Source organism: Paramormyrops kingsleyae, chromosome 2 (assembly GCF_048594095.1).
Source record: "Paramormyrops kingsleyae isolate MSU_618 chromosome 2, PKINGS_0.4, whole genome shotgun sequence".
In the NCBI taxonomy this organism is placed as follows: Eukaryota; Metazoa; Chordata; class Actinopteri; order Osteoglossiformes; family Mormyridae; genus Paramormyrops; species Paramormyrops kingsleyae.
Genome location: NC_132798.1, coordinates 24,870,161 through 24,893,741, shown reverse-complemented (window position 1 = coordinate 24,893,741; position 23,581 = coordinate 24,870,161). Strand labels below are relative to the sequence as shown.

General features: G+C 42.4%; 1 protein-coding gene across 9 annotated transcripts; it reads left to right on the top strand.

Moving 5' to 3' along the window:
- Positions 1–865: 865 nt before the first annotated feature.
- Positions 866–23,478, top strand: nim1ka (NIM1 serine/threonine protein kinase a). 9 transcript variants are annotated; one of them, XM_023802963.2, is made up of 7 exons: positions 866–1,465; positions 1,629–1,726; positions 11,436–11,515; positions 11,681–12,345; positions 15,410–15,748; positions 19,626–19,894; positions 21,837–23,478. In XM_023802963.2, the coding sequence occupies exons 5-7, from the start codon at positions 15,466–15,468 to the stop codon at positions 22,584–22,586; spliced, it is 1,302 nt and encodes a 433-aa protein (XP_023658731.1). In that variant the 5' UTR covers positions 866–1,465; positions 1,629–1,726; positions 11,436–11,515; positions 11,681–12,345; positions 15,410–15,465; the 3' UTR covers positions 22,587–23,478. The 9 variants fall into 9 exon arrangements, with proteins under 9 accessions (XP_023658731.1, XP_023658730.1, XP_023658724.1 ...); XM_023802962.2 differs by having other exon boundaries at positions 1,600–1,726; XM_023802956.2 differs by having other exon boundaries at positions 866–1,561.
- Positions 23,479–23,581: the final 103 nt, after the last annotated feature.

Here is a 23,581-nt window from a genome sequence, read left to right as displayed (position 1 = left end):
GAAGCATATTAAACAATGTTTTCTTCCATTGTATAAGGTCCCTTGATTTATATCGCTGAAAATGTGATTAACAGGACTTTGGATAGCTGCTTCACATCAGAAACCCAAGCGGAAGGCGCATGTCGCATACTTATTAAATATAACCCAGCACCGATTCCTAGGCTGAAACCTACGGCTTGTGCTGATTCCAGCTGCTGACGCTCGATCAGTTGCCTAAGCACCAAATGCAGTGTGCATAGTTTAATGGATGGAAATGTGTAATAAATTCACGTTACTACCATTTATTTCCGTAAGACTTTTGGAGTAGATGGAACTGGAAAATGCACTTACACGTTTAATGTTTTAAAATAATAATTTTAAAAATCCATGTTTTAGTATATGCGGGCTTTCCAACTTTGGTTAGCTGGTTGGCCTGATGTTTCAATTCGAGACAAATCAGCATACGAATTTACATGTATGTAACCCTTTAATTACCTTAATAGTCTGTACCGTAAATGATATTTAAACAGTCTGTAGGGTTTGCAGACCATTCTAACGCTTTTGATACATAAAATTCTAGGTTTATAATGGAATATAGATTCGCCATAAGTTTTTTTTGCGTGAGCGTGAGAGTCAGACAGCGTGAGTGTCACGCCAGATACATGAGAGTTGGCGACCACGGTGTATGGCAATTATTGGCTTTAAGAAATATTAAGCGTCTAGTAATGACAGGGATCGGGATGGTCACCATGTCCATACAGGTGCAAACGTGCTCGATCGCAGCAAGGAGCGTCTGTGTCGGCGATAAAGGAAAATACACTGCGTAAGATACGTGGTAAAAAAAATGCCTTTTGATCACAATATCCGTCAGGATATGCCACGATGCTGACCCCTGACGGAGGGAATAACTATTTTACATCACATCAAGAACCTATTTTGATACGGTTATTATTTCTTCAGAGAATTACATGTTTGAAGATTTTTACGCCGTCTTTATTTGTATTTTGTTTGTTCATGTATTTTCTTAAGACGTTTTAGTGTCTGAGATGTGGGGCCGCCTTCTTTTAGCAAGATACCACCTGTTCGCGCTTGGGGAAGAAGTTGATAATAATGTGATGATCGTTCATATCGGTTGCTGGTCCCCAAGATAAGTGACGAACATCTTTTTCATACTGTTGTTTATGATGTTTTCCTTTTGCTATATGTTGTATAGCAACACCTAATTCTTTTAAATATAACTGTGAATAGAAAAAAAAACATTCTCATACATGTTCTAAATCTGTTTTTAATTAAGTAATGGCCTAAACATGAACTTACGCCTCATTCGGTGTTCCTATTGGCTGAATGCGCCTATAAATCCCGCCTCCTTCAGCTCGTGATACGCCGAGGCGCTTGTCATTTTGCGAGCCTCCGACATACATCTAACGGCAATGAACTGTCTTCACCGCGAACGCTTTTGCTCGGGGATCCTGAAAGCGCGACTGCTGTACGTATTCATTCATGCAAAAAAAGGACTTGACACCAGTTTAAATTCCCATTCCCCGATGCTTACCTGCGTTGTCCGTTCAGAAATCTCAGCAAGGTAAGAGAGCGTCAATTTAAAATGTACTTGGCTTGCAGTGCCTTGCTAGCTGTGTGTAATCTTCCAGCATGATCCCATCGACCGAGGTGATCAGGACGGCAGGCATCACTCTCCTGGAAAATGGTCGCTCGGATGTAATGTTTGGGTCTTAGAAACGAATATAAGGTAAATCTCTGAACAGCTCCGGGTGAACACCTGTCGAGTCAGTATTTGCGATGCGATGATTAAGCTGCATAATACGCTTATTGTTATATAGTATATTTTACAGCACACATGTTATAGTTAACGCTCGCATGTATGGGGTTTATTATTGCATCGATTGTATGTTTCGCCTACCGTCATAATGTTCTCCGAATAGTGTGGAGCAACTGATTTAATAAGTAATCTTTGCATTCATAATGATTAGATGCCGTACACAAAACACTACTAAGTGCCGATGAATTTTACGTTAAGCAGCATTACTGTGGTGTATTGGAAACGTTCAGCTCGTGAACTTTTATCACAATTTATTGTACATAATAGCATATGGCTGCGTACTACCTCGTGATTTACTAGTGTAGGTTTACGCTATAACGGTATGGATAAATTTCAGTTTAATTGGGACATTCATGTTATAAAATGTATTTTGCTTGACCAGTCGACCATATATAACGTATATGACATGTACATTTTGATGTGCATAATGATATTGTTGCGTTTGTAAGATTTGAAGGATCAGTTTTTAATAGTCAGCGCTGCACCTCGTGATATTACCCCCCTCACATCGCGGCCGTACCTATATTCACTTGCATGAAGCACAGTGGGGAAAGCTTAAATCCTGCTTCAATATTGTCAGTTTACCAAACAGAAGAGGTTGGCTGGCTGTTTTGGTGCAGACTAATTTATCTGTTAAAGTCAAATAATTACAGTAAAGTCACCGTACAGTTGCAATAAAAACAATGCAGATCAATCGTGTAACGTTTATGGGCAACGTTGAGGTGCAAAACCAGGAGTCTTTGAGGCCTCCAGCAACCACATATCAACATTTGTGTTTTCATGCAAGTTTCACTTGTGTCCATTTATATAGGTGCTGCCTTTCATGCAAGTGCTCCTGTGCTTTACATACCTGAAGCTGTTATACAAGCCACACCGCTGGCAGCCCCGCAGTACTGTTTTATCCGAACGAAAACTGCAACCGTGACGAATGCTGCAGTTCCAAGTGGCCACCAGCTGTTACTCAGCCTGGCTTGAAAATGAATGTTACCTATGCATGAAAATGAACATGTTCCAATGAAAACGACAATGATACCAACAACGGGCTGTTAGACAAAGGGCGTGCACCAGGAATCACGTGATCACAGGTCTAAACTGAGGTCACGGTACAGAAGAGTGGGGGTGTGAAAGTGGGGGGTGTTTGGCGGTAACCATGACAGGCACTGACTGTCATGAAATGGAGCAAGGGGACTTGCTGAGTTTGTCCCTGCTGATGTTTAACATGAATTGGAGGTCTGCTAGTCGCACCAGGTTCACCCAGGCCCGTACCCCATTGGGGCTTACATTTGAGGGCTGGGGGTGACATAGCCTTTGGGGGGTTAGCATTGTGTCATCACTCTCTAACCATCCCCCCCCCCCCCCCCCCCCCGATCTGATACATAAAAAATAATCAAACAAATAAATATGGAGTACAGTATTTCAAGGCATTGTTGCAACTTATTGATTGCAGGGCTAGGAATTATTCAGATGCTGAAAGCAGTGTTTGTTTGATTTGCCCTGAATAGATTTAAAAGAAGGGACCGTTTGTGCTTAATTAACCCACAAAGGGTCTTGCAGGGATTTATGAAAAGTATTAGAGCTGTAGAGTGAGTCCGCTATCTTCCTTTGAATCTGCGTCATATCGAGCTGCTTTGAAGTGCCAAAAACAGATGACAGGAATAGCATTTGTATGGTTAATCAAATGTGGATGGATGCCCTCTGATGGACTGCCATTCTATTCATGGTGTATTTCATTTGCTTATTTTATGTTTTGCTTTTTTATTAATTTTGAGTTTTAATTTATACACGTCAAATACTTTCACCTACAGATTAGAGCTGTCATGTTTACCTGATTAAACTCGATTATTACTAAAAAGCATCTTTTTAAATTTTCCTTCTCGATTACTCTGCAGTATGGCAGATGGAAGACGGTGCATCGCACATGAGAATCTAAATAAAGAGCAAAGGCATTAGTTCTGTGGAAACACTGCTGATTGAGTGAATGAGAATTAAGCTCTGTCAGTATTGCAAAGCAGAACTTAAACATGACACAGAAAAACTGCAATGCAAATACATCTTAAAAGAAGATTTCACGTTTGTTGGACTCGGCGAATAGTGTGAGCTTAGCCATAGATATGTGACATTTATCCTCTGAGAAGCCTAGCCTGTCTTTCGCTTTGTTACTTAAAACCATTCTGCTTAATTTATGTTTTACGATTCCTGTTTGTCAAAATAGTTGGTGGTAAAACCAACGTTAACCCTTTCACTTAGCTATATCATCTTACAGAATATGTTATGTAATAAACATATTGATATTTTTATTTTTTTTTGTCAGCGTATTACATGATTTATGGCTGAACCATATTGGGAAAAGTTCACATTGCGATATTTGAAGTTTTTGCGATATTTAGGAATTGAAAATTAACTATATAGCTGAATAATAATGATCTGTCATCTATTTTATCTATTATCTGAATCTGTCAAGTAAGTTGGTTTTGTGCCTTGAGTTGTACAAGCAGACACAAAGCAGTGCCGACAAATAAATTATTTTGCTCTTTGGGACATAAAATATTTCCATACAGAAAACGTGAGCTTTTTCTTGACCAATTCCTGTTCGCTTTTTCCCTCTTCCACTGGAGAGCAGGGTTCCGCTAGTCCGCTACCTGCCAATTAGCAAAGATAACCTTTTCGTTAGCAGATTAGCATTCATGTTCTTATGTTCATGCTGACTTTGAAAACCATTAGCGGACCAGTCCGCTAAATTTAGTTTGGCTAACTGTAAATCTGATGACATGTTTTAGCAGGTAAAGTAAATAAAGTTTGATTGCTGAGAACATTAGTAAATCCTAAAATCACACATTTGTTCCGGTGTGTGTGTGTGTGTGTGTGTGTGTGTGTGTGTGTGTGTGTGTCAGCAACATTCTTGGCATGCTGTTTGCTGACTACATGTGAAATAAGTGGAGAACTGGGGCCTGTATCATGAAGCTGAATTTCTTCTTCTTGGTCACATAATTTATTGGATTTCAGGTAGTTAAAACCCTAGTTTTAAACGGACATTGTCTTTGTTCACTTACGTTTAACCCAGACTACCTTAAATAAAAGTTATCTGCCTAAGCAAGGCATCCAGCTTCGGCCACTGGTTATTTCCCTATTACAGATCAATGTATGAATGTGTTTCATATCAGTGTATAAATGCAGTTGGTTAGTAAAGTATTTTCCCTTTTTTCCATGTCAAGGCATTGAATCAATGCAGCCTCGGCTGGACAAGCAGTTACTGGAAGTACTCGTTGTATAATGTGTGCGTGTATTTATGGAACCCTTAGCTGCTTATCCAGCACAGGGTTGTGGTGAACTTGGAGCCTATCCCAGGAACATGGGGTTTAGGGTTGGGAACACCCTGGTTGGGGTTCCAGTACATCACGGGGCGCGTATTAAGGGAAATTAATAGCCACCATTTCTTCTAGCTGCATGTTTTTGGTCTGTGGGTGGAAACAGGTGTGCTTGGAAGAAACCTGTGCAAACATGGGGGGCCTGAGCCTGGGGTCAGACCTTAGCCCTGGAGCTGAGAGCTGGCAGTGCTAATCCTTAAGCCATCACGTAGCATCTGCAAGATGCATGAAACGTCAAAATGCATGCAAGTTTCAGGTGTTTCTACAGATATCATGACATTTTAAAAAGCATTCTTAGAAGTATGGTATGCATACATATATGACAATGTCAAGAATAAATTATTTTTATATCTCAGGATAATTAGCCTGTGAACTATTATTTATATATTTATATTATTAAAAAGTTTATTTTTAGCAGCATTCACAAGTTCTTGCACACATGGAAATTTCCATTGGCCATTTGGAAAGTGTGGCTTCCTGTCATGGGTTTAGTTTCAGACCAGAACCTTCTCGTCAGTTGCGTCCCTCCCAGCTTCCCAGGACTCCGATGCTTCTGGCCTCAGTCTCCATTCTGTGAAGCTCTGTTTCTACCAGGGCCAGATAACGTTGCTGTATCTTTGCATGGTTGAAATAGTTTGTGTTTCCTTAGAAAAATCATAATAAAGTAATTTAACCAAAACAAATGTTACTAATCCCATGTTCACAAAATTTTACAGTTGGAAAGGATTGGTTGGGAACCAGATCTTTTGCCATTATTGTGGTTCAGTGGATGATGGAAACTTGTGTGAACTGATGTGAGGTAATAGAAACATGTTTTGATGATTGTTGATGTTTTTAAATCTTCTGCTGGGGGCTGCATCCAGTGAAAGCTGCACTGGAAGGTGTTACTTTTGGACCAGGGCAGGACTTGATATGATGCTTGCTAATGACATAATCTAATGACATCATCTCCCCTCTATAGATGTGGTCTTAGAGGCTGGTTAACATTCACTGTACTGCCGTCACTGGTTGCACTGTCAGATCACAACCAGGGTTTGTGGCAACTTAGGATATCAAATGAATGCTTTTAGAGTATTGTAAATACTTTTTTCTTCCTGGGAATGAAGGAATCAAAGACCATGCTAAATGAAACAAGTCATGCATCAAATTAATGTGAAACTCAACTAAACCCTTCAGATCTTCATAAATGTCTACTTATGTATTGGACACTTTTCTCCAAACGACATGAAAGTGAGGAGCAGAGAGCAAGGTCAGCCAGTCCCTGGAGCAAGTGGTGTTAAGGGCTTTGCTCAAAGCCTCAAAGGTGCCGTGGGTTTTGAGCCAGAGAACGGACACAGATTCCTAACCCACAGAGCCATATGCTGCATGAGAACAAACACGAAGTAAATAAAACATGAAGTGAATTGTAGCGGAGATGGCCCTTCTCATGTTGCCCTGATCACACTGGCCTTGCAGTTGGTCAAAAAGTTTGATATGGCTAAGTAGTTGGAAAAGTAACAGATGGGCTACTTTAGTTTCACTTAGGTTCGATATGATGATTTTCTTTGTGGTTCTGTATATTGTATGTTGGCATAGATCGTTTCCTATGTAATTTGAATGGGCAAAAAAAGAAATCGGCTGCCAGTTTGTTGCAAAAACAGTGCAGCGTTTTTGGATAATCCACCTTTTACTAAAGCACAACTAGTCTTTTTGCTTATTGTAAAATTGCAATCCTGACGGAAGATTTACATCAGCATATTTCTGAAGAGAATGTATAGGTTTTGGTGTCTTGTAGAGTCAAAGGCTCATTTGTCTGCCTTGGATGCTGTTTTCTTTATAGAAGCAAAGCTGTATGGCTCATGACAAATAGTAAAGCTTCTTTGCTTGGGAGTGAAGAGGACTATGTTTAATTAAGGCAGGGATCTGGCATTTAATTGCACTGTGAAAGCTGTCACTGCATTCAGTCAATGTAGGATAGTCCAAACATCAAACTTGGGGAACGATTCCACAAAGCTTTGAAAATTAAAGTTGTGACTGCATTGGCAACCCCATTATTGACTATCTGTATGTTTTGGCCCCAACACAAGTGCCTTAAGTGACCCCCCCCCCCCCCCCTTTAATCTCTCCTGTCCACACTTGCTGACTCTTAAAGGGACAGGGTGTTTTCACAGTGATGACTTGTATCATGGTGTTAATGTCACCACAATTGGTGTATTGGGCTCTGAGGAGGCGAGGGCTGCAAATGAGATCTCAGCAGCTCTGCCGACGATCCCAACTGAGTGGATGGCAGGGGTAGGATTAGTCACATGTAATGAGCTGTTCTGCAGTCAGTCTGTTTTATTTCTGCGGTTGGCTTGACCAGCTGTCTCTGAGAGCCGCCTCTGAGCAAATACACGACTTGGCGGGAACCCTGGGGCTTTGATGAAAACAGCGACGTGTGCTTTCATATGCCCGTCTGATTCGCTTAGACATCATCCGAGGTCTGCAAGCCTCTGAGGTCTAATTCTAATACCTTAGTAGACTGGTGACAACAGATCAACATGTACTTGCTGTCGTGCTGTGGCATTTTATTAAAGAAAAAAAAATACAAAAGAAAATCCGTTATCTCCCAAATTCCTTGATTTTTATATGGTTTTTATGTTAGCTTTACATTTTGTAATTATTTTCTGTTCTGCCGAATTGTGCAATAGTAAGTAGGATTTTGTATGTGTGAATTTGCATGTGCTTTTGTGTTCAGTATCTACCTGCGTCCACAAGGTACATGCAGAAGGGCTGGACGTTCAGGGATACATGTACCATGAATGCCAGGAATGTTGTTAAACTTGTCTGGGTGACATATGTTAATCAAATCAGTAGTTCATTAAGAGATTTTATCTTTCTGTCCTCACATTCCTCTTGATTGTCACAGCCATGTTACAATTCTTGGGCTGCTGAAATGAGCTTTAAATGTGTATTTCAATGTTAACGTTGGTGAAACAATAGACGGACTTAAGTATTAATGCTGTCATCAGCGTTTTAAAGAAAAAAGAAATGTGTGCCCCTGAACTACTTTGAGATTACGCTGCAGTTTAAAGCATATTCCTCCTTAACGTTAAAAAATGCATTTAGCAGAAGCAGTCCCTGTAGCCCCCCCCCCCCCCCCCCCCCAGTTAGCATGGTGCGTGGAGGTGGACTTTTCTCTCCAAGCTCATCTTACAGTGGCTGGACTTCATTGTCTGCTGCCATCCATCCACATCCAAACGAATGGAAGAGGCTTCTGCTCTGAATCTAAGGGGGGGGCTGGTTCATAATTAATCAATCATCACGGCCACTTCAGCTGCCTGGGTGAGAAAGGGATGTGGAGAGAGAGCATGAATTTGCCCTCCAGATGCTTCCATTGATGTGCCGAGAGCCGTCAGCCCCCCAGCACCCCTGCCTGTGTCCCGGGGGGGGGGGGCTTTCACATGCTGGGAATATTAAAGTGGAGCCGGCTGGAGACGAGCAGAGCTTGAGAGTGTCCCCGCTTTGGGACACTGGCTGTCCCTGTCATTTTTAATTTTCTTGGTCAATGGAGGCAGCAGCAGAGCCAGCGAGGAGGTGGACAGAGGCTCTGCTTTTAGTGCCAGCGCGGCGGAGTTGGCACTGCCACGCTACGGCACTGGCCTTCCCGCCTGCGCAGCTCAGTCACAGCTGGCAGTCCCCGTATGGGTGAGCGGAGGCCGTGTATCAGATGATGGCCACGTCTCATCTTTCAGCATTAATTGTGGTATTGTGCTCACATTTATCTGACACTCGCTGCTAAATAAACCAAAAAATAAATCTGTAAGCTGAGCCGACTGCTGGTATGACCTGCTGTGGCACTGTTTAGCTGGAATTTTTGGGACGGGCAAGGTCATGTTGACCAGTTTTATTATTGTCATTGGTAGTTTAATTGAGGTTGTGTGATTACAAATTTTCTTAATGATTCTAGTGCTGCTTTTCGGAGATATTTTCCATCTTATTTCGCGAGGAAATGCAGCAGGGCCACCTCCTGCCAGCTGGACCGATTTCCTGTTGTGCAACCTGTAGGCAGTTCTGTAGACGCCTGATCTTACTTTACACGTCATGTCCAGCAGCTCTGCAATTAGCATTGTACTGTTGACATTTCATTGAATCAGGTACATCATGCAGCTCCACTAAGTGAAAGCAATGTTGCATTTAACAATGTTTCCTTTAACAAATATTTGACAGTAGTTCATAATCATAACTTATATTGCCAAGAAATCGTCGAATTATTAGACCGATACAGATAGCCGATTTATTTGAAAAACTGATACCGATATCGATTGTTCAGGAGGTTCTGCTTAAATGAGTTTAAATGGGCACTCCACCCAAATAAATAAATACATTTCCTTTTGTAAAATAGGAAAAATGTATTTATGTTTTGGTAAGTAAACACCAACTCTGGCATACAACAACACAGAAAGGCCAATCAGCAATTGTGATTTTACTCTTATCTCTTGATTTGCACTGTCTGCACTGAATTTTCTTTTGCTATTAAATGCTTACGTTATTGGAGGCCAGCGTTATTCCCCAGTACTGCCGCCGCCTTTATAGGAATGGGTTTGTGTTTCAGAAACCCTTTCTACTCTTCCCTGTCTCATCTAAAGGTGAGAAATCAAATTTGTTGTTGAAATGTTTAGTTGTAGATCCTCATGAAATTTTTGCAAAACAATGTTTGCAAAGTACTCAATGTTAAAATAATTCCCCCCAGCAGAAATTTTTGTAACTCTTTAGTACATGGGTGTGCAAAGCAATATGTGTCACCATTTTAAAGGGAATTATCAGTGATAAAAATCAGCTAATTTTTAACAATGGCCGATTTTGTTCCTATATCAACCGATTCTGATCGTTGGCTGATTCAGTTGGTGCATCTCTAAGAATTGTGACAAAGACTTTCCCAAATCAAACTGCAGTAGTTTTGTGGAGATACTTTTACGATTTGTGGTTGTTTTAATCCATTTTCAAAAAGTCAAAGACATACTTTTATAGAGTGTGTGATTGAATTACTGTCCTTTTAATGGTTGGCGCACGTCAGTACCTGAGAAGGTGATCGATAAAATTCTTTGATTGATTGTGGCCTGTTACCAGGCAGGTTTGGATACTGTCCACCGCACACCATGATCAGAGTCACTGCTTGTGCTTGGAAGTGACGCACAAAGAGATGCATCGGAGGGTTAATTGCCGCCGAGTTGATCTGTCGGCCGTTTTAAAAGGAACCACAAAAGGGACAGGAAGGGAGAGATGGCGTGTGCACACCTGCCCTGGAGCTCCGCACATGTGCGGGGGGCTAATTGATGGGGCCGGCTCTCTTTGTGGTGCAAAGCCATGGCCTCGGTCCTCCCGAACAGCGCTTTTCAGCTGCGGAGATCAATGGTGACATATTCAAGCCGGGCCGCAGACCTGGACGTGTGCGGGACCCTTTGAAGGCACCGGAGTGCTCGCAAAAAGCCTTGCCGGCGTCCGGCCCCACCCCTGAGAAACTTGGCTGGGGGGGGAGCTTGGTACACGTTCACCGCAACGACCGATGGGCCTCGTTTTTCTGTGCCCCCCTTCCCCTTTGTCCCCTCTAATGTGGCTGCACACGGCTTTGGGACGTCAGTCTTTAGTGATCCTCTTACTTTGCCTTACAGATCATCCCTGCATGAAGAGGATTCAGTCTCTCTGTTAATGCGTCTCTTGACACTATTACAAACTAGTGAAAATAGTCCATCCATCCATCCAGCATCTTCCAACTGCCGCTTATCACGGGTGGGCCTGGAGCAAACTCCAGGCAATATAGGGCACAAGGCAGCGATACACCCAGGAAGAGATATGAAACGGAATGAGAAATATTCCAATAAAAATGTTTTTATGTATTCTATTTTCAGAGCAGTGCTTGCACACTTATCCCAGTAACGGTTTAAGACGGTATGATATTTGAAAAGCGCGTATGTTCTAACAGAGAGCCAAAGTCCCTTTTCATGAAAATCCCCTTCCAGTTACCTTTTGTTATTCTGTGATTGTGTATGTTCTGGAAAAGAAACGTAAGTAATTATATGATTGTGCCCTCCCACATCACGTAACACAGAGCACCATGACCTCGAATAACCCCAGTGTAGGCATTAAACGAGGAAACTCCTTAAGGGAAATCCAGGATGTATGTTCAGGGATTTCAGTCACTAAGCAGCACTGTTGGGGTGTTGTGTACTAGAGAAGTTCTGTCACCACCTGTTTTACCTCCTCCTCTCCCTCGTCTCCTTTCCCTACCTCCCCAGGTGGTTCATTAGCTCCTCCCCTACGAGTAACAAACAGTAACCACCTCCAAAGCTCCCCATGTAAAGAACGTCTTTTAATGGTATGTACGTGCATGTGCAGCACACACAGGTTTATTGTTTTAGGTTAAAACCTTTATTAAAGACCTCACCAGCGTAGATGGTTCTAGAGACTCAACAACAGACGTCTGAAACACCAGACCAGTGACTTAATGTTCTCATTTTCAGTTTTGTCTTCTCTCCCGTAGGTGAGTGTGGATTCCCGAGGAAGTGGAGCGGGAATTTACTAGCGTGTTAAATGAAAGCAGAATTAGGATCGATCGTCACCACATCCTCTAATGCCAACTTTGGTGGGGGGGTCATAAGAAGGAGACTTCAAAGAAACACGGACATTCCCACCATAGCTTCTGGGACTTTGTGACGGCAACACGGTGGTGATCACAAACTCTCAGTGAGAGCTTCTTTAGTCCATGTGTCATTTCAGTCTTGGATCAAAGGGGACCCCAATTCTTGTAGCCTTCACTAATTTCCACAGCCTGACGTACTTCTACGAATGTTTGAGTCCATAAATGAATAACAGCAGAATCAATGCGACTCACTTTGGATACATGTGGCTTATAAGCAGATGTTGAAGAACATGGCTGAACAAGAAGGAAAGAGAAAAAGTAACTGCATTTAAGGCGGCTGATACCACCAAGCTGGATTGGAGAACCGATGTTTGTGGTGGAATACTAAGGACGGCAGCACAGGTGACGGTCCCGTGTTCGGGTCTGGACAAGCTTGCGTGGTTGCCAGGTGACCATGGACTCGGCCAAGTAGGAGCTGCTCCACCGAAACCCTGAGATGAACAGATTTCCGACGTCAATGAGAAAATTGCGAGTGACGCCACCCTGCGTGGCAGGACCACGTTATGGTGAGGCCCTCTGGGAAAGGGCTGCTTGGTAAGCAGTATGTGTTACAGCTAGGGGTGCACCGATCGATCGGCGCACCGATCGATCGGCCTCGATCACGTTAATTTGAGGGGATCAGAACTCGACCATATCCCCATGAGATCCACCGATCTTAGTTATATGCTTTTAACTCTTTGGGGTCGAGTATGTCGTCGACGACATCGCGTACTTTTCGCGTCTATTTCAGTTTATAAATATCTCGCTGAAAACTTAATGTATAATCATGAAAAAAACGCTGGCTAAATCCGTAATCTGTCTTCTTTTCAAAACGTCCATTGTCGGAAGTATTAAAGTTTTAAAAATTAGGTTAAATCGGCAAAAAAGTAAACCATGTCATCTTACTTTGTTTTACCTACATCGGGGGCGTGTAGTACCGCTCTCACCCGAAGATCGCTATTCACATTCTAAATAGCCGCATTAGCGCGTATTCAAATCGCATTCGCATGGTAATTTGATTAACAGCGCAACGGTGAAACGCGATCCAGATACATCCCCTTCAGCGCCATAAAAGGGGGTTGGGGACGTGGCCAGGTGACAATGGCTCATTCATACACATGAAAGTTGCTACATATTCAATGAAAGGAGCCAGAAATAGTTACATGAGTTAGGTTTTTCTTATTTATTTATCCAAATTAATGTTGCATCTACACCATTTAGTCATCTTCATGTAGCCAAGACTTTGGTGATCAGATATCTGGGATCAAAACACACTGCCAGCATTGCTTACTATGTACTTTTATAATGTTTCTGCAAGTGTTCCAAACTGCATTTTGCAATGTCTATACTTTGATGTCAAATTTCAAACTTAACAAAAATCTGACATATTTACAATATATATTAAAATAAAGATGAGTGTAATGGCAAAACAAATATATAAGAAATAATTTATTTGCCATGAATTAAGTGTGATGAAATGTGTGATCATGCCCCAGTCAGTGAAAGTGTGTTTCCTACCCCTAGGCCCCAGAGGGTTAAATCAGCCTTTTCTCCCATTCCCGAGAGAGGTGCAGTGCAGGCTGCCTCCCTCCCTATTTTTTGGACAAGTGTGTCATAACAGCTATATATATATATATTTTTTTTTTACAAAATTAGAGAAATTAAAGTCTGGAAGAAAAAATATGATTTTGTAGTTCAAACAGCAATGCTCATTTATATGTTCGTTTATATTTGAGGACACTACCTCATGTTTTGTGAGTATTCATATCAATTTACTCAATAAAAATGGAAACATTGAAGTAACTGTCTTTTAGTTATGAAAGAAACAAGATCGGCAAAAAAAAAATCGAGATCAGCAGGTAAGGTTGCCTAAGGATCGGTGATCGTTGATCGGCCAGAAAACTGCAATCGGTGCACCCCTAGTTACAGCTAAATGAAGCACTACCTCAGTAACAGCAGAATCTGTGACAAGGGGTGCAAGAATTTAACTGGAAATGAAGTTTCTCTTAAAAAGATGTATTTTATAATTGAAAGGTATCTTTTTGTAGACTTCTGTGGCAATGCCAGGTTGCATTAAAGGTCATTTTAAAAGATATCAAAGTTTAGTCATCAAATGTACAGCAAGCTTCCATTTCCTTAAACTGCTTGTCCTACTTAGGGTTGGGTTAGACTGTGAACAAAAGGCAGGGAACAACCCAAGATGGGGCACCAACCCAAGATGGGGCACCAACCCATCACAGGGCACACTCACACCTGTGGCTAGTTTGGTACCTACAATTAACCTCCGCGTGTTTTTGGACTGTGGGGGAATACTGGAGTATGCAGAGGAAACCCCACAATGACACGGGGAGAACATGCAAACTCCACACACACATGGTGCCACAGCAGAGACTCAAACCCTGGTCCCAGGGGTGTGAGGCAACAGCGCTAATCACTGTGTCGCCTCAACAGTGCAACCAACGTATAAGAGAAATAAGTAAAACGGTAAATAGAAATATGAAAATATTAACATTTTATATTTAAAAATACATAAAATGCAAATGTGCAAATTCCACACTAATTGCCTGATTACTTATTCAGTAGCCTCACTGCTTGTGAGAAGACATTGTTGCGGGGTCTGTTTGTCTCAGCTCCATTGCACATATGCGGCAGGAGTGAAAACCTTTGGTGTTTGGGAGGGGTCCTTCAGGATGGATCTGGCCTACTTCATGCATCTTCTTGTGTATCTGAGGATGTGGGGTGATGTGCCAGATTGTTGTGGTCTGTGAAGGAAGAACAAGCACTGCCGTGCTGTTTTTATCATGGCGTAGGCCGTCGTCATTTTTACGATACTTAAAAAATAGGATAAGCACGAATTATAACCCTCCCTGGCTTCATAATTTAAGCCAGGTGCCTTAAGATTAAATGTGGCGTAAGCAAGCTTAGCCTGTGTAAGTACTCTTGCCTTTAGCTCAAGGTTACACGAAGGCTCCATAAATGGCAAAATTGCCTACAGTGTGACAGATTTCAAAGTATTAAATAGCCTGTCAATAACATCCGATTTGGCAGCGTGTTTCAACTGTGTCCATCTGTCCTGAAACCGCAGCTAATCCATATCCAAAGCAGATTTGAGATAAATCGCAGAAACCGTGACCTCTAGCAGCATTAACCCCTACCTAACCCTAACCCTAACCAAACAAAATACAAGATTTCTAGCATTTTTAGTTTTTTGATTGCATTCACAGGTCTTGGGAATCTGAGTGGTCCCCACGTCAAAATAGCAGGTTTTTATCACATTGTGGGGAACAGTTGGTCCTCACAATGTAATATAAACTTATTACACACACATTCATATGCAGAGGCAGGTAGAGAGAAAAGGAAATCACTGCAATTGTTCTGTCATTAGCTTAGCTGCAGTTTAAATCGAGTTTAAGCCAAGCCAATGACTTCCATTGCTGGTTGCTCTGAGCCTGCAGTTTAAGGTCGCCATGTTGGGGTTAGAGTTTTCCCCATAGAAATGAATGGAGAGTCCCCACTAAGATATAATTACAAACGTGTGTGTATATAAATTCCGGAGCAGGAAGTAATGTCTGTACATGCGTGTGACCTCAGGTGACCCGAGGCACCCAGCTCACCGGCCGTGAGTGGACCGTCCCCGAGGCTCCCAGATGGCAGCCGTGTGTCCGAGCATGGCGCCCGACTCTGGTGGCGGGACCCAGCGCTACGCCCGCTGGAGCCACCAGGACAGCTCCGACATCTGCACGGATGATGAGGGCGGCCCGCCGCGGCGACTCACGCCCCTGGAGAAGCTCAACCTGGACATGTGCCAGGATGACAGGGTGGTGCGTGAGCTGACGGTGGGCCGCCGCATCGGCTTCTACAAGGTCCGCGGTGAGATCGGCTGCGGGAACTTCTCTCATGTCAAGCTGGGCATCCACGCCCTCACCAAAGGTGCGATGTGCTACTGAAATGAAACAAATACATTAAATTCAAATATAATGAGTGACCTTTACAGTCTGCCATGATAGCCATATTATGAAGTAAGCATTCATTTTAATGTAACTCATGGAACTGTAAATATTCGTATATTTAGACATTCAAATGGTCTCAGCTCTCTTCTGTGGATGGATGGAGGGTCGAAGGTCGGTGAGCAAGTTTGCCAAAGGGGGGGAAAAAAAAAAAAAATTCAATCAAACACAAAATTGAGTTGTGAATTTAGAAATTACTTAAACATAAAGCTGCTGCTGCAGTGGGCTAAGCCTGTGTGCCTGTAATCAGAAGGTCGCCGGTTCAAACCCAGCCTCAGCACGTCTGCGGGTCCTTGAGCAAGGCCCTTAACCCCCAGCTCCCTGGACGGCACTATGGGTGGCTGCCCTTCGCGGACAACTTACTCTACGAAAAAGAGCAAGTTGAGGGAGGCGTAAAGACAATTTCCCCAGGGGAATCAATAAAGTATCTATTATTATTATTATTATTATTATTATTATTATTATTATTATTACTACTACTAAACAAACCTACAAAAAAGCTAATAAACCAGCTGGAACATGTAATACCTATTGGCAGGCAGCCAGCTGACCCTCCATCACAGGCTGCTCCTGCCTCCCCACCTGCCCACAGATGACCCTCTTCATCCCTCCAATGCAGCTAGTCCAGTGAGAACCAGCTGGGTTTTGTTAACTGAGGCTTTATTGGCTTAAGACAAACACAAATAGGGGAACATTAGCCCCGGGACCCTTGGTCAGATTGCACTTCAAATGCTCCCTGTTCAGGGCCTTGTATGTCTGAATTGCTAATCACTTGCCTGCAATGAACTTTCCCGATAAGGTAACCTAGTTATAATGGGAGAGAGCAGAGTTAAACAGGGCAATGAGATGGCTTGAACAGAGGAGCTGTATGACTTTTGGAGAGGGATGGAATTACTGCACGCTTCAGTAGAGCTGAAAGAGATAAGCACTGCATCATTTGCTTCATACAGCCTGAAGAGCGCCTCGTGTTTCTGCCGCTCCCGTGAAATCGGGCCAAACTGAGGACTGACCCTAACATGACATTTTTAATTCAGCAGAGCACTGTGTTTTCCTGCTTGATTTGTACTTTTCGTGGATTCCTGGTTGTTTTCCTCCATAAAAGAAGCCTTAATAATCAGATATATAGGATACATTTAGTGAAAAGAACATTGACACACTGAATGTACCCTGTCACTGCGATTTCCCACAACCATTTTTACCCCAAGATAACTGCTTTTCTAACTTTTGGAGAACTTGAAAAGACCTCACACACATTGTGCTGTAACCTTAATTTTATAAAAACCTGCGAATGCAATCAAAACACAAAAAATGCCAAATGTGTCGTATGTAGTTTGGGTACTTATGGTTATGGTTAGGGCTGGGTAGCGGTTAAAGTCGTCATGTTGGGATTAGAGTTTTCCCCATGGAAATGAATGGAGTCCCCACAAAGATACAATTACAAACCTGGGTAGGGTAGGGTAGGGTGGGGTGGGGAGGGTATGTTGCCCTTCCTTTTGCCGTGTTACATAGGACAGGCTTGGGATGCCCTGTGACCCTGAACTGGGTTAGGGTTTAAAGGATGAGTGGACTTTCACCTCAAATGATTAACATCATTAAAATGTTTATTCAGTGTGTATCAACACATTAACATTCTAATTGAGGTTATTCTTTAACTTGACAATTCAATATTTTAAAAACTGTATAGCAAATTGTAAATGCTTGTATAAAACGTTAAGAAGCTGGTATGGCTGGTCCTTGCTGTGAGACTCCAGTATGCCTGATGCCTTGACGTGTTTTGCAGTAATGTTTGCTTAGGATTTTCTGCACAAAAAATAACAGATATGCTGGAATCCACCATGAACCTAATAAGCAGAGATTTATTGTCTGTCACACCAAGCTGACCACCTTCTGGCAGTGAGGCACCCAAAATATCCAGTGGGTTACATTGGTGTAATGATGAAAACATATATGAACAAGACCATTATTCTGAATGATACACAACAGGAAACCCCATTTTACCATATAATATTCTGTCATTATCCATGTAATACAGGAGATATGCCAATAACTTTGGACCTTTGAACTACTGGAGCAAAAGAATGGCTTTAGTAAATTGAGTTGCTTATAAATAGCATGACGTACAGTTGTGTTCCAAATAATAGCAGTCCGACATCACTAACCTGATCAATCACCGTTTTTGGTAGAAATTATATTTCTACATGGCAAATAATTTACTAGTAGGTGTAGTAGAGTAATGGAAAACCAACAGACCCAACAGTCATGACATGCATGCTGCTGATTATGTGTAACAGAATCATTACTTGAAAGGGGCGTGTTCAAAATAATAGCAGTGTGAAGTTCAATTCGTGAGGTTATTCTGTGAAAAAGTAGGTGCCAATTATGGGCCTTATTTAAGGAAGGAAGGCAGCAAATGTTGTACATGCTGGTTATAGTGCATTTCTCTCTGAAATTCTGAGTAAAATGGGTCATTCCAGACATTGTTCATAAGAACAGCGTACCTTGATTAAAAAGTTGATTGGAGAGGGGAAAACATATAAAGAAGTGCAGAAAATGATAGGCTGCTCAGCTAAAATGATCACAAATGCTTTAAAATGGCAACCAAAACCTAAAAGACGTGGAAGAAAACGAAAAACTACCATTCGAATGGATCGAAGAATAGCCAAAATGGCAAAGACTCAGCCAATGATCATCTCCAGGAAGATCAAAGAAGGTCTAAAGTTACCTGTGAGTACTGTTACAATCAGATGATGCCTATGTGAAGCCAAGCTATTGGCAAGAAGCCCCCACAAAGTCCCATTGCTGAAAAAAGACACGTGCTGAAGAGGTTTCAATTTGCCAAAGAACACATTGACTGGCCTAAAGAGAAATGCCGCAACATTTTGTGGACTGGTGGAAGCAAGATTGTTCTTTTTGGGTCTAGGGGCCCCAGACAGTTTGTCAAATGACCCCCAAACACTGAATGTGAAGACAGTGAAGCATGGTGGTGCAAGCATCATGTTATGGGGATGTTTCTCATACTACGGTGGCGGGCCTATTTATCACATACCAGGGATCATGGATCAGTTTGAATACCTCAAAATACTTGAAGAGGTCATGTTGCCTTATGCTGAAGAGGAAATGCCCCTGAAATGGGTGTTTCAACAAGATAACGACCCCAAACACACCAGTAAACAAGCAACATCTTGGTTCCAGACCAAGAAGATTGATGTTATGGAGTGGCCAGCCCAATCCTCTGACCTTAATCCAATAGAAAACTTGTGGGGTGACATCAAAAATGCTGTTTCTGAAGCAAAACCAAGAAATGTAGTCCAGTCATCGTGGGATGGAATACCTGTTCACAGGTGCCAGAAGTTGGTCGACTCCATACAACACAGATGTGCAGCATTTCTCAGAAACAGTTGTTATACAATTAAATATTAGTTCAATGATTCAAAGGAAAGCAAAATCTTAAAATATTTTTCAGTTCATACAGTGAATCTTTGAGTTTTTAAAGAAGAATGTGGACACTGCTATTTTTTTGAGCAGCCTAATATTCCCTTTCCTTCACATTCTATAAAGGAATAACACAAATGTGATGAATTTCTGTTCTTGTTTTGATTTGGAATAGAATTTGTAGTATTCCCAATGCATTTGCATGTATGGAAATAAAAACTATTAAGGATTTTCAGCTTTATTCACTGCAATTATTCTGAACACAACTATACATAGACTTGTTTGTTATAAAAGTTGTGATGGAAAAGATGACTGAGGACTTTCTTCCATGTAGCTAAACCATCTGGGACTCTGTCTCTCGCTTCCAGACAAAGTGGCGATAAAGATCCTGGACAAGACCAAACTGGACCAGAAGACGCAGCGGCTGCTGTCCCGGGAGATCTCCAGCATGGAGAGGCTGCATCACCCCAACATCATCCGGCTGTACGAGGTGGTGGAGACTCTCTCCCGCCTGCATCTGGTCATGGAGTACGCCCCGGGAGGGGAGCTCTACACCAAGATCAGCCTGGACGGGAAGCTGTCCGACACGGACAGCAAGATAGTCTTCTCCCAGATCCTGTCTGCAGTGAAGCACATGGTTAGAATGTCCTTCAGCTTCTGTACATTCTGCACCCCTGCTTCCGAAGTTCGCTGATACTTTGTTTTTTTTTTTTTCTTTTTTTGTTGTGTGTATGTTTAAATGTTAGACATAATTCACACTTTGTTGAGTCTGGTGTGTGAAGCAAGCCTGACAGCAGTTTGGTGTGCAATCACATTTGTTTTGTTTTGAAGAAGTTTAGCTTTCACCTTATTTTTAGATCTATCTAGAAATCCACATGTGAAATTGTGTTCATTAAAAGATGAGTCTTTAAAGAGTTACAACAGAATGTACAACAGAAGTTACAACCTTCCAAGTACCTGCTGCCCCATATTAAAGTGAGGTTATTCTGTATAAGTATTGTAATACCAGTACAAAAATGGAGAGCCTGCAAAGTTTAATGATAAACTCAAAATCTAAAAATTTTCCTAATAGAGTGGTGCCTCCTGTTCACGAACACAATCCGTTCCAGGAAAGTGGTCATGAACCAGTTTGTACGCAAACCAAGGCAATTTTCCCCATAAGAAATTTGATTAATTCGTTCACAAGCCTTCCAAATAATTTTTGTCCCAGCATGCCCCGCGTGCAGTTGTAAATAGAAGAACCACGACAGGCACCCAACCCAAATACACAGACGGGAAACACGAGGTTGTCAGATGCTGAACTGCAAGATGCACACACGGTGGAAGATTTACATATGCTAAATACACGAGAGGATCGGACCGGGTACACACAAGACACGGGCAAACACACGCGTGACAATAGGGAAACGCAACCTATTGAGACGTGCTATCGAGCCTTTCTGTGCATGTGCAGTTCCACCGTCTTGGGATTAGGGTTAGGTTTTAGGGGGGTTTTTGGGGTTAGGGTTAGGGCTATCGATTAGCACTACGGTAGCCTAACTCGACAAAGTAGCTAAATTCGACAGAACACCGGTGCGACACTGATCAGATTCCTTTTTTATATTAATCTGTTCGTCAACCAAATTTTGTACGCGAACCAATGCATTTTTTCACAAAATTTTGGGTCACAAACCAAACTGTTCGTAAGCAACAGCGTTCGTGAACCACAGGCACAACTGTATGTCTTTTCACAAGTGCTGGTTAAATGGAACAGTGACAAACTCAAACACGCACATATTTTTATATCCAGATCGGTTGTATTGATGATATTCAGCAAATCGAGACCTAATATGTGGTCTCATTGTAGATTCCTGTCCTACAGGCAATTTCCCTAATAAATCCAAGTACAAGATGGAAATCTTCTTATTCGTTGGCATGAGCTGGTCTTCCTCCATTTCCCTGATTAACACAAACTATCAATAAAGCAGATAACTGATTGGTATATTTATAGCATCCATGTGTGATGCTACCAAGATTATTAGTCACAGAGGCACAGGGTGCTTGCCGTGGCTCAGCACGCACCAAAGTGGGTGGTGCCTCACAGTCCTTGCTGTTAGCGCACAGCAGTACTTTATATAATATTCACTTTAGACCTGTTAGACTTTTATACAATTCTGCATGAAACCATGTGTGATATTCCGACACGCTGGATTGCATGTGAATAGTGAAATGCAGGCTTCTACCAAAGGGCACATGCTTTCATTTTCAAGCGGAGTGTTTTGCTGATACCCCCCCCCGATTGCTCAAACAGGATGTACTTCATGTTCTTTGCATTCCGATTTCTCCATGATTCATCATTCCTTTGCCAGGGATTACGCCTTTCCTCTCTGTATTCCTGAACATTTCTACCCACTGAGAATGTGTTCTAATTTATTGATGAGATGAGTAAAGAAATGTTTGTCCAAGAAGACTTAATTATCACAATGTAAACAAGTCATTAATCGTATGTAGGCCTATTATGTAGTTACGTGTATATGACATGCACAAGTGTACTTTTTATACTTTTAATGGTGAATAAATCTGTCTGTATCTTTTCCTAGCATGACAACAACATCATCCACCGGGACCTTAAGGCGGAAAACGTGTTCTACACCTGCAGCACATGCGTCAAGGTGGGCGACTTTGGCTTCAGCACCATCAGCCGGCGGGACGAGACCCTGAACACGTTCTGCGGCTCGCCTCCTTACGCTGCGCCAGAGCTCTTCCGTGACGAGCACTACGTGGGCATTTATGTGGACGTGTGGGCACTGGGCGTCCTGCTCTTCTTCATTGTGACGGGCACCATGCCGTTTCGCGCCGACACAGTGGCCAAACTGAAGCGCTGCATCCTGGAGGGCGCCTACACCATCCCGCCCTGGGTGCCCGAGCCGTTCCAGCAGCTCATCCGCGGCATCTTGCAGCCGCAACCCTCAGAACGCTGGGGCGTGGATCAGATGATGGGCTGCGAGTGGCTTCTGCCAGTGGACTTCCCCAGGGCCATGGAACCCTTCCAGCTGAACCCCCTGCATCTGGCGGAGTCGGAGCCCAGTGAGCTGGAGGAGGACGAACTGGAGGTGAAGGCCACACTGGAGGCACTGGGCATCACGACGGAGCACATCCGCAATAACCAGGGCAAGGACTGTCGCAGCTCAATCACCGGCATCTACCGCATCCTGCTGCACCGTGCGCACCGCCGGCGAGCCATGGAAAGCATGCCCGTCGTCACGCGTGTTCCCGCCGACCCCAAGAAGGAGCGTCTACACGCCTACCGGAGCCTGCGGCACACTTCAAAGCTCTGCGTGATCCTCTGACGGATTCCCAACAACATCACGGACAGCCAGACTTGCAGCACCAGCCTGCAGACATTCAGCAGACTGTCTGTCCAGATTTTATTACATCATTGTCACAGTTAATATATTAATATATTTTTTGAATTTTGTTTTGAAAAGAAATCTGATAATGAAGGGTTTTGATACAATATAATGTGATATAAGTACAAATGTTCCTCGCCCAAAAACACTGATTGGTTGTGTGATAATGAATCATGACTGTTACTGTTAAAAGCAAATTAACATGTTTCCCTCTCCTGTTGAAGCTTATTCCTACACAATATGCTGGACAGAAAAGAACTAATTTTCCAAGTAACATTAAAATTATAAACAACTATATTAAATTGATGATTTTTTTTAACACTACGTCAAAATGATATGGTTGCCATGATGAAATAGCTCATTGTGCTTTTCTGGTACGTCCTTTCAATAGGACCACTGTGTTCCCAAGTTACTATGAAGCATGAAATCGAATCTTTAGGCTGTAGCAATGCGCTTATGCCGACTGCAGTTATCCCGTAAACTTTTAAGTCCCAAACGTTTTAGCATGCGAATACGGCACTTTGCCAAAAGTTGCAGATTCAATCGGTGCTTGGTATGCCTTGTTTTGGTATGAATTACTGCAGTAGGTAGTTCAATTTACTTTGGAAACCCTGAAATTAACTGTACTGGAAGTGATTCATTACACTCTTAAAACATTTTAAATGTACAAATATTCACCGGCTTATAAGGGAAATACACAGAAAAACATTCATCATGTATCACGTTGCTACGTTACGTTGCTACGGAGGTCAAGTGACGTTTATCTTCTAAATAAACACAACTGGAAGTAAAACAAGCACAAATGTGTTTTATCTGAACTCCTCTGACAGAATATCCAGTTTTATAAATGACTGAATGTATAAGAGTTGGGTAAAGTTGTTAACCATGTAACTTAGGGAACGGGAATTTCTCAAGCATTTCGATGGACTACAAGT

Excerpts from the sequence above, each read along its gene's own strand:
- nim1ka (XM_023802963.2), top strand. The coding sequence starts at position 15,466 with ATGGCAGCCGTGTGTCCGAGCATGGCGCCCGACTCTGGTGGCGGGACC. Across the intron at positions 15,749-19,625 it reads CATCCACGCCCTCACCAAAG|ACAAAGTGGCGATAAAGATC; the intron begins GTGCGATGTGCT and ends TCTCGCTTCCAG. Across the intron at positions 19,895-21,836 it reads TGTCTGCAGTGAAGCACATG|CATGACAACAACATCATCCA; the intron begins GTTAGAATGTCC and ends ATCTTTTCCTAG.